Here is a 16,226-nt window from a genome sequence, read left to right on the forward strand (position 1 = left end):
TTATGTTTGAATTTATATAACTAGAGGTTGACGTAAGTGGGCCAAGGAGGCAGACCCCAGGCTCACTGAATTGAGTGGGGTCTTGCACAGACAGATGGATAGTAGGAAGAAATCACAGATCTCATCTTAGAGTTAAAATCTGAGATCAAAAATGCATCTAAACCAGTCAAATTGCTGTATTTTAAAATAAGAATAGAAATAATACAAAAATTCTAGAAGTCTTCAAGACACTTAAATGAATAAAAACAACATTTAAATTAACCTAAAATGTAAAGTATTTTTATATGGCTCTCATTTTATTTAATTAATCTTATTTACCATACGATGTCTAATAAACCTTACATGACGAAAGGAAATTTAGAATTAGTTATTGCTATACTCAGCAATATGGAGGTATTTTATTTTCCTCTATTTCTGTAGTTTGAGAAAATGAAGCATTTTTAATAATTTTGTGAAATAAAGGCATTTAAAATACAACCAGTATTTTACAGATAATTACAAAATGAATCATAAGTGGTACAAAATGAGTAATATGATTAATTTCTAGGTTGACCTTTAGAAAAGTATTTTTCTAACATTTCTTAGTTGTTATAATTTTATTATATCAAATGGAAGTTCCAGCCATTTAATTTCCATGTTGTTTTTCAAAATGAGAAGTGCATCATGGATATAAAATAGTTTGTTTTTTAAAATAACTTTAATTTTCGAAGCAATTTGGGTTTTGAACATGAATATTATTTGAATATCTGCTTCTCTTCCTACCAAGGTTCGTTCTTTTCATAGTTACTTTACTCATGCATTTTCACTTCTATATTTATTGAATTAAGTAATTATTTTGCAGGTAGTTAAATTTATTATTCAATAAAATTTTTTTTAAAAAAACAGCTAATAGCAGTGCATAACTTTCTTCATGGATGTGTCATCATTTTAGGTAGCCTCTAACCTAGATGAGAGCCCTCAACCTTGCAGATATATAATGTGCATCTCCAGCAAAATTGCCCATAAGAATAACTTCATTATTCTGGGAAGCTAGATCTATAAAATATATAAAATGTTGAAGTGTTCTGCCTTTACAATTCCTGGTAAGTACAGCATGACTAAGTGATAAAACCTGAGTCAGCGTCAGTTCAAGCACACCGTTCTAGAAAGCGTATTTTGACAGAAGGAAAAAGGAAATACAGTGGACAAAGGTGTTCTGTTTCAGAGTAACGACGTATTTTAGATCTATATACTTCTACCTTAATTGATCAAAAATTATCTCTAGAAGCTTTTAATGGTATACGATACTGATAAGTCACAGCCACCCTGAGTTATAGCAGAATGATAAGGAAAAACTCACCAGTACCACTGGACAGATTGTTGTGGGTGGTAAAATATGGTCCTTCAAAGGGCCACAGTCACATTCAGGTTTTAGATGAGAAGCACATTTATTATGCAGCTAGAAAAACAGAAAGGGGGATAGTATCAAATTCTACATGACAACGCCTAACATGGGGGAGATTATATTTCAATTGAGATACAGCAAACACATTAAAAGTACAATAAAGAAATTATAAGAACAAATAAACAGTCATAAAGGAATTTATAATACATTTGTCCTTATATATGTACCTTAAGTAAACCATCTAGCAGCTTCTGTGACCCATTCTATACATTTTGTAATTCTCAGAAATGTTTATGTTAAAAATGTACTTTAGGTTTTGCACAAAGAACCCTGATTTCTTTGACAAACACAAATTATTGTCCATTACAGTTCTTCCTTTGCTTATCTGATAGCATAATCTTGAAACCACTGTGCCTGTGTATGCTTTTTTTTTTTTTGACCCTCCTGTTTTCTCAAAGTCATTCCAAAGTGCACAGCTCAGTATGGGGCATAATTGATCCCATCATTAGTTTTAACTTTGTAATTCAATATGTAAATGTAACCAGAGATTCATCTCAGTAGGAGCAGGATATAAATAAAAGAAGATGATTATGATTATAAAAATTTATCTGTATATTGTATTTATCAGCTCAACGTTAAGTTAGTATATAATCATACAATGTCTTATTTATTTTTTAATATGTATGAGCCGAAACGAATATTTTTATTAACCTGGTCATAAGTTTACATTAAGGTGTTATAACATGGTGTTTTAAAAAGTGATGTTTTAAAACTGAGATGGTAGTTTTTTAAAGAATTACACAGATTTGGTAAAATAATACTTGCTTGAGGGCATCTAGAGATTTCTCCCTCCTGCACTATGCATTAATTTGATATGAACTCTTCATACTTTAGAAAAAAATATACATTTCAATAAGATAACATGTCATGTTCAAAACAAAAAAGAGCCACATTATTTTTCCATTTTGAATCAAAAGCCACCTCATTTAAGCCTTGGCTGCATTAATTTCCACAATATACATACCTTTGTGAGCAGTTAATTATCAACTAAGCATAGGAGTCTAATGAGTGTTGATTTATTTTTAGTGATATAACAGTATCAAAGAGGTATTTCTGCGGTCCTAGAATCTAACACTGTTGTCATGCTAACTCCCTGCATTGGAGTTAAGGTGACTTGTACTATAATTAATGCCCATTAGGTTACATTACATGAAATAAAAGCATCTTTACATGTTCATCCATAATTAGCAGCTCTGCTTCTCAGGGGCATATAAACTTCTCTATAAAAAAGTGATTTAATCGTATTAGGCACTACTGGTCTTTGTCAAGAGGCAAGAAGTGTTGAAGATAGAGAAGCAGCTGAATGCACAATAGAACTAAATAAACTCATACTCAGAGCAAATTAAAATGTATAGCTTCCTCAAAATAAAATTAGTGACTGGTTTAAAATGTCTTATTAATTTATTGGACCTAGTAACTAACTTTCTTAGAATGTGCCATGGCCATGGATGTTTGGATTTAGAGTTAACAGATTAGTAAGTGTTGGGATGGATCAATTTCCCCCGAAAGATATGCTGAAGTCCTAACTTCTGGGACCTTTGAATGTAAACTTAATTGGAAATAGGGTCTTTCTAGATGTATTTAAGTTAAGATGTTGGTTTAGTTGGACCCTAATCCAATGACTGCTGTCCTTATAAGAAGAGGGGAATCTGGACAGACAGACAATGGCACAGAGAGAAGTCCATCTGATAACATAGGTCGAGATCTGAGTGACGCACTACAAGACAAAGAATTCCAGGGATTGCTGGCAACCACCAGAAGCTAGGAAGAAGCAGAAAAGGATTCTTCCAGAAAGCCTTCAGAGGGAGGATGACCTGCTGACATTTGGAATTCTAGCCTCCAGAGCTATGAGTGAATACATTCTTGTTGTTTTAGGCACCTATTATATGACATTTTGTTATAGCAGCCCTAGGAAACTAATAAACCCAGTACTATGAAAACTGCACTAAAACCAAAGAGAGATTATGGATCTTAAGACTCTGCTGCACTATGGATGCCACAGAGAAAGAGCTTTGGCTCTTTAATCTTGGGCAACTTCCTTAAAACTGAGAAAACAGACTCTAAGAACCCTCTACAAAAAACAGATCCAAGATAAAAATCTATTTGTGTTTACAGCAAGAAAGTGTTGAAATATTACTCTTGATTACAGTGTAAAGCTGAACACGTGACTCTGAAGGCCACAGGGGCAGGACATACTGAGTCTTATGCCAACACTGACTACAGATGCAGTCAGAGGCCTCAGCCTCCTCCACGCCTCCATCCATGTGTTTCCAACAATTTGTAACTGATATGGTAAAGGACGACTAAGCTCTCTGTATAGTTGTTTGAGGGTTACTGATGTAAGAAAGGATGGCAAAAATAAAATTAATTTAATGATAGTTTGGGGGCATTTAGGGAAGACTCAGATAGAATCATGCAATAGATGAGCTTACCAGAGTGTGTGTGAAGGGGCAACTCTATATTGGGATTTGGGAGTTTCAGAGCATAGGTACTGACAATTGATCCCATGAAATTCTGGCCTTTGCAGAGCCAAATAAAGCTAGTATGGGATTTCCCAGTTTGATTGCCACTGTGGTCCAGATCCCTGAGTTTTGTCCAGGCAGTCGTAAGGCACTCCCCCAGACATAGTGGGATCTATAAGTTTAGTAACCATATTATCATCTGTTAAACAGAGTCACACAATGCAAGAAAATTCTCCTAACCAAGAAGTCTATATTCGATAATATGCAGAAATACCTTATGCTTGTATTAAGACTAGAATCTGGCAGCTAATAAATACATTTGCATAACCATCGACATTATGACGTTGTTTGTAGCCGACAGCGTTAAAACCGAGGGCATCATGTTAGGAGTACGGATCATTTTACAAGTCATGAATCAAATTTGTATGACAGGTTTAGTTTATGCATCATATTTCTTGGAGATATACTTGAGGAAAAAATATACAATGTGAAAGCCAATATGAAAAATGCGTATCATTTTCAGGACCACCTATAAAGTGTAAAAGTGAATATCATTTTTGCTGTGAACTTAAAATTGCTCTAAATCATAAAGTCTATTTTAAAAAGCAAAAATCAACAAAATTATACAATAGAATTCAAAAGCTACAAATTTTTTTAAGATACTGGTAATATTTTGTTTCCTGATCAGGTACTGCTTACAGAATATTCACGTGGGGAAAATTCACTGGGCTCTGCCCTTTGGATATAAATGCCTTTCTGTATGCACATTTTCTGTCAATGAAAAGCTTTTTATAGTTTGAAAGAATGAATAAGACTTACTATGTGATAGCACGACAGGGTGACTACGGTCAGTAATAATTTAATTGTACATGTTAAAACAACTTAAAGAGGGTAATTGGATTGTTTGTAACTCAAAGGATAAATGCTTGAAAGGATGGATACCCCATTCTCCATGATGTGCTTATTTCACATTGCATGCCTGTATCAAAACATCTCATGTGCCTCATAAATGTATATGCCTACTAAGTACCCATAAAATTAAAAATAAAAAATTAAATAAGTGAATATTATCAACAATAAAAAGTTGCTTAAACTTGTCATCATATTTCGTGGACAAGAATATAAGAAAAAGACACAGCTGAGTCCTCCTCAGTGTAAATAAGATGCTGAAGGCTGACAATTGTTTTAAAGATAACCTATAACCAAATCAGCAAAATCCTAAATACCGAGGTCCTCATCAAGAACAGAAATAAACTAGAGCATTGAAGATGCTGCCTCTTGAGTAAAATAACCAATAGCGCACCAGAGAAAATGAACTGTTTACTATTTAAAATTTAAAAAAACATTTTTGTTCAGTTATCTTTGTATTTTTTTCAAGCTAAGGCATAGAAATCCTTAGCTCATTTTTAAATATACATCCAGAAATTCCCATTCATGTTAAGGGATTCAGTGCCATATGTAGGAAAATCATATAATAGCAACCAGCTTTTCCTGGAAGTGAATTAAACACTTGGAAATAATTTCAGAGTTTATGACAACTTCCAGTAGCACCTAATTTAGAGCCAGATCTATGTTTATTAGAAAAAGCTGTCTCAAGATAGAAAGAAAAAGAGAGTGTACGCATGTCTGTGTGCATGTGTGCCGGCATATAGTTCTATGGGTGGAGTTGAGAAGAGTGGCTGTGCTGGTCAGAGAAGAAAATGGAATCTGAGAAGTCAAAAGGAGGAAAAATAGAAAATAAGTGTTCAAAGGAATTTAGAGGAAAATAAGAAGAGAGATAAGCTATTCTTCTAAAGAAAAATTTGAAGGCCTGATTTGGAGGCATGTATTTATTGGTTTACCCGTTACACTGGCCCCTAATATTTTGCAGTTTGGGGTACTTCCTAAGACTGGCATGTACTGAAGCAGAAATGTTTCCATGGCATTGGAAACCTTTAAACATTACTGTTAGGAATTTAGTATCTTAATAAATACTATTGTCTCTATATCATAGCAAAAGTTAGTAATTCATTTCTATGAAATAGGTGTTCTTTTTTCAAGCCTAAATAAAATGCCTCAACTTCCCATCCTGGTGAGTCCTGCCTGACCAGTGAGAGCTTACCTTGACCAGCAATGATTCACAACATGTTATACAAAGAAGGTCAAGAAAAAGCACTTTCAGAAGAAATGAACAGGTATAAGCAGTAGGATATTAAGGATGTTAGTAATCAAGACAGAAAAGAGAACTGAGGTAAGTATTTTGCCTGTCACAGAGGTTTGAAATATAAAACACAGCCACTGGTTGCCTAAATATCAGAAGGCAGTTTTCCACTGACCTTTCCTAAGCTTTTCTCATTTTTAATTTTGAAGTGGCTAGATTTACAAATGAACAGAAAATTTCATTCTAAGAGCCTAACTTTATATCTTCAAGATGGCCAACTAGTAAATCAAGAAACCACAAGTATGAACTCAAAAATGGGTTTGAAAATTGATTCTTAAGTATTCGTTTAAGCTTACTTGCATATCTGATGGAGATTTGAGTATTACAGGATGATATTATAAAACAAAACTTAAATAGGACATATGTTTGAAATTTAATATTCTACTGTAAGAATAGCATATCAGAGATTAAAGTGATCTTACTGAAGACTTTTCTACACTCAGTACTTTGTCAAGAACTTCAGGTGATTAGGAAAAAATGTGTGACATGAACAAACAACAGGAGTGGACTATAGTTAACAGTGCAAACAATGTTAGCCTGTGGTGTGAAACCAATGGAGAGCATTTGAGTTTTTCCTTTGGATGTGGAATATAAGTACAGAAACTATTCAGAATCAAGATATATTAGTGTCAAGAAAAATTTCAAGGAAGACAGGTAACCTAACTTGTTTCCTAAGGTATGATTAGAATTTAAGATAGGTGCATTCAAGGGAAGGGGATGAACAAAATAGTAGGCATGAGGGAAACATGGCCTCCCCAAGGGACTGTCAACAGAAATACACAGCTATGGCAGAGGGTGTGTGTAGAAGAGGAATATTATATACAGTTATGTTTAGGTTTGGTTCTGATTTCTAAAGAACTAAAAACCAACTTGATGCAAGGGGTGTTGAGGGCTGCATTTATTATCACAGAACTATTATAGATTGCTAAAGAAGGCATATAACAAACTAGTATTTTCAGAAGATCTTTCTGGAGGTGGTATGCAGCCTGCATTATAGGAAAAGTACCTTCTGTTAGGGAGATGAGCCAAGAGATTTTGACTCTAATCTAGTCAAGAGGTGCTAAGAGCTTGCACTAGGGCTGCAAATGTGGAGACAAAACCTTAAATCTGAGAGAGATATTTTAAGTAGGAAATGACAAGACTCAGTGACAGGTTGTGTACATGAGATAAAGGTAAAAGACAAGAGTGAAAAAATTGATTTCTAACTTTTTTTTCCAATGACTGGAAGCATGACAGTACCAGGTCTGATAGAATGAGAGTTGTAGTAATAGTCTTTGGGAATGAAAATCAGTCAGTTGGGCTGAGGATTTAGTGAGATTCGGGACCACAGGATTCTGGATGGTTTTTTGAGTGCATGCAGGTGCTGTTCTGACTCAGACCAGGCAACTAGCCATCCTTCTACAGGTGAGAGAGAAATAACGTAAGTGTTCTTCATGGAGTGCCCTCTGGAAACCAGGGATTGGTTATGTGCACCCAAATGTATTTCATAATACCCACAAATATAATTGTTACTTACTAAGCACTTAATATGTATGAGGTCTTGTCCTAAACATATCTACACAGATTTTTTGCCCCTTTAATCCTCATAATAATCTAATAACTTAGATATCATTAACTCCATTTGACACATTAGGAGATTTGTCTGAACTGGTTACATAAATGGCCCAAGATGGCACAACTAGTAAGTGAGGAGACGATCTTAAGAATCTGGTTGGTCTGACTTACAACACTCAAGTCATTTCCAAAAGTCATATATAAAAGGAAGTAATGGCTTTTGGACAAACCCTGAAAGAAAGCCAAGCTTCATTCTTTCTGTTCCTCTCTATAATATATTCTTCATGGAACCCATTCAGATAGGCCTTTCTGAAGCCAGCACTGGCAGTGCCATATCCCATTACTCCCATAACTTCTGCAAGCTCTTTGTTATGTTCATAGTACTTTCTGGAAAGTGTAAGAGCAAAAGAAAGTACATTCAGTTGTTTAAAGGCAAGCAGTAGTAGTAGATACTCATCAGTCAAGAGCAGATCAATTTTATGCTGAAATTTTCATGCAATGGCTCAGTAGAAAACTATAAATACTACTAAATACATAAATGTTCTGAGGTAAATATATCCTGTTTAACCAAGGCACAAAATCAATAATTAAGTAAATGTGTCCCTAAAATTGCTTAAAATTAAAAATCCAGAACTAGGTAGAGGCTGAAGTGACTTTTGAGAAGCTGATATAGTCTCCTGGATATATGATAACTTTTCAAAAATTTGCACAAGTTGTGTTTTATGAACTTAATACCTGTAAGACCCCTGGAGCTCATGGTTTATAGAAAATAAGGCTGAGGAAGGCTAGAAGTCTCAGGACCTGAGAGAGCTTAGTAAGAGGGTAGCTTTTTTTTTTTTCTTTCTGACTCTGCCTTAACTCCATCAGAGATTCCTGGTTAGACTTGTTTCCTGAATAGAACTTTGAGATTGATTAATTGATTGATTTATTAGTAATTTTGAACTTGGGGATTTAAGACATTTGCTGTTTATGTTGTGCTTTGCCATAATGACAAAACAAACTCACATTCAGCTATTCAATGGTATTTAGTGTAGGAACAAAATATTAAGGGTATATTGTCTCACCTGATTTGGGACATAGGATATTTAGATTTTTAAAAGTACAGTTTATTGAAAAGTGATATCCTTTTTCCTGTAAAAGAAAGTGCCTCTTTTCTTGTAAGGCTAGGATCAGGATCAAGACCAAAGAAAAATGCATAACTTGTGAGTGGTAGGGCTAGGTGTGGATTCTGGAGTAGCAGATAAAAAGAACTATTAAAACAAAAAGGAAGAGAATGAGAAAAACAAAATGGAATATAAAACAAGGAAAGGAAGAATTTTAAGATGCTTTGTGTACCAATAAGACATCACTAGCAATGGTAACTTTGAGGACAGTGGTTCCCATGACTAGAAAGGGTAGAAGACAGACTTCGTGGAGATTAAAAAGAGAAAGAATGAGAGGATTCAAATACAGAAAATTCTAACAGCTTTGAAAGCTTTTCCATTAGAAAATGCAGCAATGCATGTTTTTAGAGGGTTCAAACTGAGTACACACTTAAAAATATTGATTTTTTTAAGAAATAAAAAAGAAAATATGAATAATAAACCTAAGACAATATGTTTGTAATTTATGAAGAATAGGAAAAAATTGGAGATACAAAGAAGAAATTATTTCTAATATTCTCTCATCTCAGCTTATGTTAAAGTTAAGATATAACCAGTGAAATATTCACTATATGAAAAAAATAAGAGAAAGCCACCTACAAGGTCTGAAACAAAAACTACGTATTTTTGTAAATGCTTAGCAAAAAAAACCCTGATTTTTAAAAATGTACATGAATGTTTTTAAAAATGAAGTAGTTATGATCTTCTTAAAACTGAGAATTCGATGTTCGAGTAATTCATGTGTAAAATTTGAATCATCGTTAGACATTTTATTATACTAACCAAACACTTTTAAAAAACTATCTTTCATAATTGAGAAAATTTCAAATGTAAACATAATTTAACTAATAGCTGAAAATGATTGCAGAAAATGTGTTCATTTAAAGGAAAGTACTTAATTGTATTTTTGAAAAGTAAGTCAGTTGTTTTTCTCATCATTCTGTATAAGTGTGCGTGTGTGTGTGTGTGCGTGTGTGCATGTGTGTGTGTGAGAGAGAGAGAGAGAAAGAGAGAGCATTTAAGAGAATTGTTTAAGCCCTGGGTTGAGGGTGGGGCACTTGGGGGCACAGTAGAGACAGTTATTTGCTTAACTGATTCAGTGCCTCCTACTGTTTTATTCTGACAAAAGTAAAAACTTTAGTCCTGTAACACGAATACTCACTCTATGCTGGAAAACAAAACTTCAGCCCCATAAATATTTTGTACTACATTATCAAAAATAGCTACTATTGAAAATGTGTGATTCTAATTAACTTCCAGAAATTACACATATAACTGTAGAAGTACCATCTAACAACTGCATTCATTCCAAAAATTTTTTCAAGCTAGATTTGACAGTCATTCAAACCAGGTGAAATTCCAGTGTCCCAGAAAAGACCAATTTATCTCTTCTTACTTAATTGTGAACACCATCAAGACTAGCATTTACATCAGTCTCTCTTATACCCCAGTGTACGATTTAACTGAAACAGGAAGGCAACAATATGTTGGAAGAAGGGTAAGATGAATTTTTAGATGCATCAAGTCGTAAATAAAACACGGCCTACTTGCACTTCTATCTAGTCACGTGGTCAAGGACAATTGGCTTAACTTTTTTTGGTCCTAGAGTCTTCGCTATATACTTAAATCATTGAAGCTCATTGTTCATTTTTCTAACCGTTTTAAGCCCATAGGTTTTATGACTAAAATAAATTTACAATAAGCAAACCAGAAAACCCTTATTAAACAGGGTTGTGGAGTAAAGGGAGAGCTGAGTTCTACCCAAACAATATCCTATTCTCATTGCTTACTCCTAGCCATGGCCTCTGATTACCTTCCTGGGAACCTTTAGTACTCCATGGAACACAGTTTAAAAACCATACCATGGTATCATCTCTTAAGATTGTCACCAGCTCTAAAATTCTGGACTCTATGGGGACAAATCTGACCCTGAGCCTATCTCTTTGCAAACAAGCTGAAATAAGAAGTTTCCATGGTTTTATGCTTACACTGAGTTTCAGGAAGCCCTTCTAGGGTAGGACTTTCAGAGAGTATAATATACACAGTCTTCAGTGTGGGTGAATGCTGGGATTTGTTTTCCATTTGTTACTCACTGTGATCTGACACCAAACACAATGCAGTCCTGTCAGGCCCTGGTAACATTTAACAGTTTTGTGGCACTTATCACACTTGGTTGGGCAGTTACCTTCAACCCAGTAATGGTGCATGACCTAGAACAGAATGACATCATTGTGATAAGAAGACACACCACATAATGGCCACCTTCAGAAAGCAAGCATGCACACAAACTTACATCAGTGTTCCTTTTGGACTTCACATAGGTCTTGATGCAAGAGGGAGGTGCTCGAGCCACACAGCGCTCATGGACTGTGTACTTGCAAACTGAAGGGAAACAGGTACACAAATTCAGAGCTAATCCTGGTCCTGGTTGTAATTTTATAGAGAAAGAATGATATTAACAGAACCTCATTTCATATCCACTGCTCCCTAATCAATCCAATCAGGCACATCAAGGAGAAGTCCAAGTCGACTGTTTTTACCATGGAATATAAAAGGCCAATTAGTACAGGAAATATTATGCATGTGAAAAACCAAGGCTCCTTTATCATGGCATAGCAGGAAATGCTTAATTAAATCAGTCCTCACTCAAATTTTTCACAATAATTCCCAGATGACAAAAATATTAAAGACAAATTGATGACTGCCAAATGGCTTGGTGTCATTTGCTAGAAGGCAGAGATCTATATTTTACAAAGTATAGGCATGAGAGCAGCTGGTGGGTATGGGAATAAAAGCCCATGTGTTTATGCTATTTTGTCTCTTACCTAAATCTTAAACGGCTGATTAGTCTATTTCCAGAGAATAGATTTCATCATACATGCCAGGCCTTTGGTAAAAGTTCATCCTTTACTTGCTATCATGGCATCGTTTGTCCAAAAGCAACAGCCTTTGCTAGGCAGCATATTGTATACATATGCAAAAATTTATGTTACTATGCAAATGTATACATACACATAAGCAAATATATGTATCTATGTATACATATAATATGAGTCAGAAAACCAAGACATACATTTTAGGCACCTTCAAATTCTTTATGGTTTGAGTCTGAATATGATTTAGGGTCAATTACATGTGTTCTTTTAATAAAATGTTGGTTCCAGATGAAGGGTTCTAAATGCATAAATATATAACACAATACTTAAAAATAACCATATAGCCTCCTCAATAAAAACAAAAACAAAAAACTAACCACTGCCTCAAATTAAAATGAAAAACACTAAATCCACATAATATTTATATAGTAAAACTCTTCCAAAATATTCATATCTGTGATTTTCTTTGACAACATGAGGGAGAAAACATGCTTTCTCTTCTCCTCCATATTAAAAATAATACTGAGTATCGCATTCACCACACTAATCAGTAAAATCTTATGAGCAAAATTCTCATTCCTCATATAATATCACTCATCTTATTTGAGACCTATCATTTTGTTTATGTGTTCTTATTAACAGACTCTACCACAAAAATTCCTTTTCTTAAAAATAATAGAACTTTAAAAACAAAGTACTTCCTTTGTATATGGAGAATGTTCTAGTGTAACTAACATGTAACTAACCTTTCAAACGTAGCTGTCAGAGACTATGTTACACATGGCAAATTTCAGATAACTTTATTAAAATTTGTAAATAGTTCAGAAATCATATGCATATGTGGCACTAAAACATGGTATTAAATTTCATATAATACAGCTGAGAGAAAGGAACTTCTCAAACATATTACCAAAGAAGCTGCTAGCTAACGACAAACAAACAAAAAACCTATAAACCATGGATGGTATGGAAGCCAGGTAAGAAATTAGATTTAATTAAAGGCACAACAATGGAATGTGTCTAATGAACTTGACAGTTTCAGTAATTTTGCACAAGCCGAAAAGGTTGGGGAGATATAAATTGATGGATTAATGGAGAACTTAAATGAAGTGGGTATAATATCTACTCCTCTTTATCAGGACTATTGTGGATTGTAAAATTTTCTCAGGTAGATATGCTGTAGATTTAAAATTACTTAGGTGATTTTATAAACTAACTGTTATATACACTATAAGAACATTCTAATTGGCAGACCTGAGTTAACAGAATAAAATGAAAATTGCAAAGATGGGTGAACTGAAATTTTTAAAATGGCCACAACTCATTAATCATCAATGCTTTGCATTCCAATATCTATTAACCATATATGAAGACTTTCTTTCTGTTAGCATTAAAAATAATAGGCTTGAGGTGTAAAATTAGTTCGTATATCTTGCGATTTCTTAATTTTAATGAAAATCTATTTTTAATCAATTAATGTAACTTAAACAAAATACCCAAAGGAATCAACTCATTATAAGATGTTCATGTGAATAAAGTGACGAACATGTGGGGAGGGGGGGACAAATATGAATAAGATGTAAGTATGAAAAACTAGTGGAAATATTCAAAATAATCCCTGAAGAAATGGGAAACATGAATAAATTAAACTACAGTGGAAAGAAAATTGCTGAAGACTTGGAAAATGTCCTTCATTTTTTTCCAAGGGTAGTTTTTCCAAAACTGAAGAAATTAGAGTAACCTAAACATTCAAAAACACACTACAGGAAAATATAAATTACATGTACAGACACAGTCCAGATCAAATTTTAGGTCTCCATCTACAAATAAGACTATTCCATGAAATCGACCTTTCCTCACTTGAGGAGATGATGTCCAGGCAGAGCAAATGTACTCACAGGAACAGCAGAGGCCCTGCTTCCCCACGCCAATCAGCATGTTCAAGCAAAGGTTGCAATAGGCAGGTTTGTTAAAGTGCTTCAGTCGCCACACGTGCTGTCCATCATCCTTCACGTTCTGCATGGGACGTAAGAGAAACAGATTTCACTTAATGAAATAAACAGTGAAAGATGTAAGTGCCAATAAAATTCAGAGCTGGACTGAAGCATCTGAAGACAATCTGTTATTTCATCCCTGACTTTCTCCAAGATCACCACAGAGCCTTTAGAAAAACACATGTGCTCCAGTGAAATGAGATACTGCTAACAAATCACTGATGCTATAGCAACCCACAAATTCTTGTCTAATATTAACAGCTCAACAGCGTACCCCAAGCCATCATCATGACCTGCCAAATGGATCAGGGACGTGATTGCCTCTCCTTTAAATACTTTATCCTTAGCACAATTCCATAAACAAATAAATAAATGAAGAGAAAGAGAAAATAACCTTCAGTGGAACAGCCTGATAAACAAAAACTTGCAAAGACATCATTAACCCTTGCTTACTGGTAGTAATACACAAAATTCATGATGGTGATCAGGTCATGTAAGGTGGCAGAGAAATGGGATGGAATGGAAAACCAATACTAAAAGGTTAGTTACTGGTGACATTCTAGGGCTTCATTCGAGGAGTCCTTATACTATATTCCAATTTATGTTAATATATTGAGTATGCCACAAATAGTATATTTTAAAAGATAAACTTTTTAAAGGATTTAATTATGATACCATTTTGTTTACCCCCCTTATAAAATATAAGTAGTTTAAATCTCACAGAAAGATGATAAAAATATTAAAACTGTATTAATATTTATATTTATAACAATCACTACGGTTATTTGCCACAATACAACCTTGGGTTTAAATTAATTCCCACTTTAGCAAAACACTTTATTTTTTTCTCTTCTCAGTAAAACTCTCTATATCATAATAGCTACTCCTGTAGGTGTTTAATCACAGCTGCATTGTTCAAGATTAAAATAAAATGAAATAATATGATGCTTAGGAATTTCTTGAACTCCTTACAAGAAGGTCAAGATATTAAATGAAATTTTTATATCTTATTACTTTTGCTACCATCATTTTCTCCATTAACATGTACTTTTTGTAGTCTAATCACCAAATTATATCAAACATGTTAACATTTATTGGTATTCTATTGAAAACATTATTTGCCATAACTTTTCAGGTTAGCCAAGTTGTCATATTTCTTGGAACACATTCACCTAATAATTTCTGAGCATCTTTTAAGTGCTTGGGCATTAACATTACTCCTGTAGTAGTGAGACAATATAAATATATTCAGATCATCTTGTTTCTCTTGATAATAAAATATTAATAATAATGCTCCTAACTACCTTTCCTATTCCCAGTCAAGGGATAAACCACCAGATTTGTAATACTAGAGAAAATCTATAGTAACTAATTCTTACATTAGAACCAGAAATGTCAAATTTGCATCATAACATGAAACATTAATGAAATGCTTCCTGGGTGATAATTCTCGGTGGGTCTCTTGAATTTCTTCATGTTTTGGAAACAGAAGCACTGTCCTTTCTTTTCTTTCTTTCTTTTTTTTTCTTCTTAAGACTATCTTTTCAAAGACGTTTGAGTAACAAACAGCCTAGCCTTGGACAATAGAGACATGTCTCCCTCCTGAGGAGAGGGCCAGTTTGCTTACTCTACTTACAATACAATAAAAGTAATCATTCCCTTGTAGGCAAAGGTTAAATGGGTTTGTTTCCTACACATTATAATTCATTTAGTTTTCCTAAGTCAGGGTTTCCAAAACTTGATGCTGTGCACAATCATTAGTTGGGTCCCACTCTGTCGTTCCCATGAGATTTTGGAGGCAAGGTGAACTCAAACGTGAAGCTCCTGTTGCTTTCTTTGTTGTGAATAACAAAGTCCCTTGTCTCTGACTGAGGAGTCTCATGTCCTCTGTCATCATCCATAAAACTGTGGCAAGATAACATGTTAACTTCCAATAGGGTAAATTCTGGACCCTTTACAATTCTTGACATTGCTCAGATTTACCTTTCTGACAAGGGGCTAACAAAGTCTCAACAACTACAGCTACGCAGGTGTCATACAGAAAATTTCAGAAAACACAGGTGTTTCAATTTTCTTTCCAAACCTAAGAAATAGGCTTTGTATTAATCTCCTGTTTTGGTTTGGGTGAGTCATAGATTTCTAGTAGCTTTATCACGTGAATAGACTACTTTATATATTTAACTTTGCTATATTTTCAAAACTGTCTATATTTTAAAATTTATATCCCCTCGAATAATATTTAAACATCCTTATGTGGAAAGGTTAAATATGGGGTTGTAAATTTTTAAAAAACTTAATATTTTAAAAATTAAAAGTAGTAGCTAAGTACTTAAAAACATTTTTAAATAAAAAGGACAAAAATCTAATTTTCGTATGTATTACTGTTCTTGTAATTCTTGTCATTTTATTTTTAAATGATTGTGCATTACATGTGAATAAGCTTCATCCTTTGAAGAGCACATATGGAGTAAGTTAGCTGGCATTTTCCTTATCAAAAAATAAACAAGTCTGAACGTGGGTGTTCTGTCAATCAGAACACTTAGCCATGTTACAG

The 16,226-nt window shown here is 34.1% G+C and overlaps 1 protein-coding gene across 15 annotated transcripts in view; it reads right to left on the reverse strand.

The window, feature by feature from the left end:
- The window catches only part of DGKB (diacylglycerol kinase beta), a 799,601-nt gene that overhangs the window by 518,463 nt on the left and 264,912 nt on the right, over positions 1–16,226 (reverse strand). For all 15 annotated transcript variants that reach the window (XM_030822175.1, XM_030822171.1, XM_030822169.1 and 12 more), the window contains 4 exons: positions 13,577–13,694; positions 11,096–11,184; positions 10,896–11,012; positions 1,340–1,438 (listed from right to left, as the gene is read on the reverse strand). In XM_030822175.1, coding sequence (XP_030678035.1) covers positions 1,340–1,438; positions 10,896–11,012; positions 11,096–11,184; positions 13,577–13,694 — 423 coding nt within the window. The remainder of the gene's footprint in view (positions 1–1,339; positions 1,439–10,895; positions 11,013–11,095; positions 11,185–13,576; positions 13,695–16,226) is intronic.

This window comes from Nomascus leucogenys, chromosome 11 (genome assembly GCF_006542625.1).
Source record: "Nomascus leucogenys isolate Asia chromosome 11, Asia_NLE_v1, whole genome shotgun sequence".
NCBI classification, from domain to species: domain Eukaryota; kingdom Metazoa; phylum Chordata; class Mammalia; order Primates; family Hylobatidae; genus Nomascus; species Nomascus leucogenys.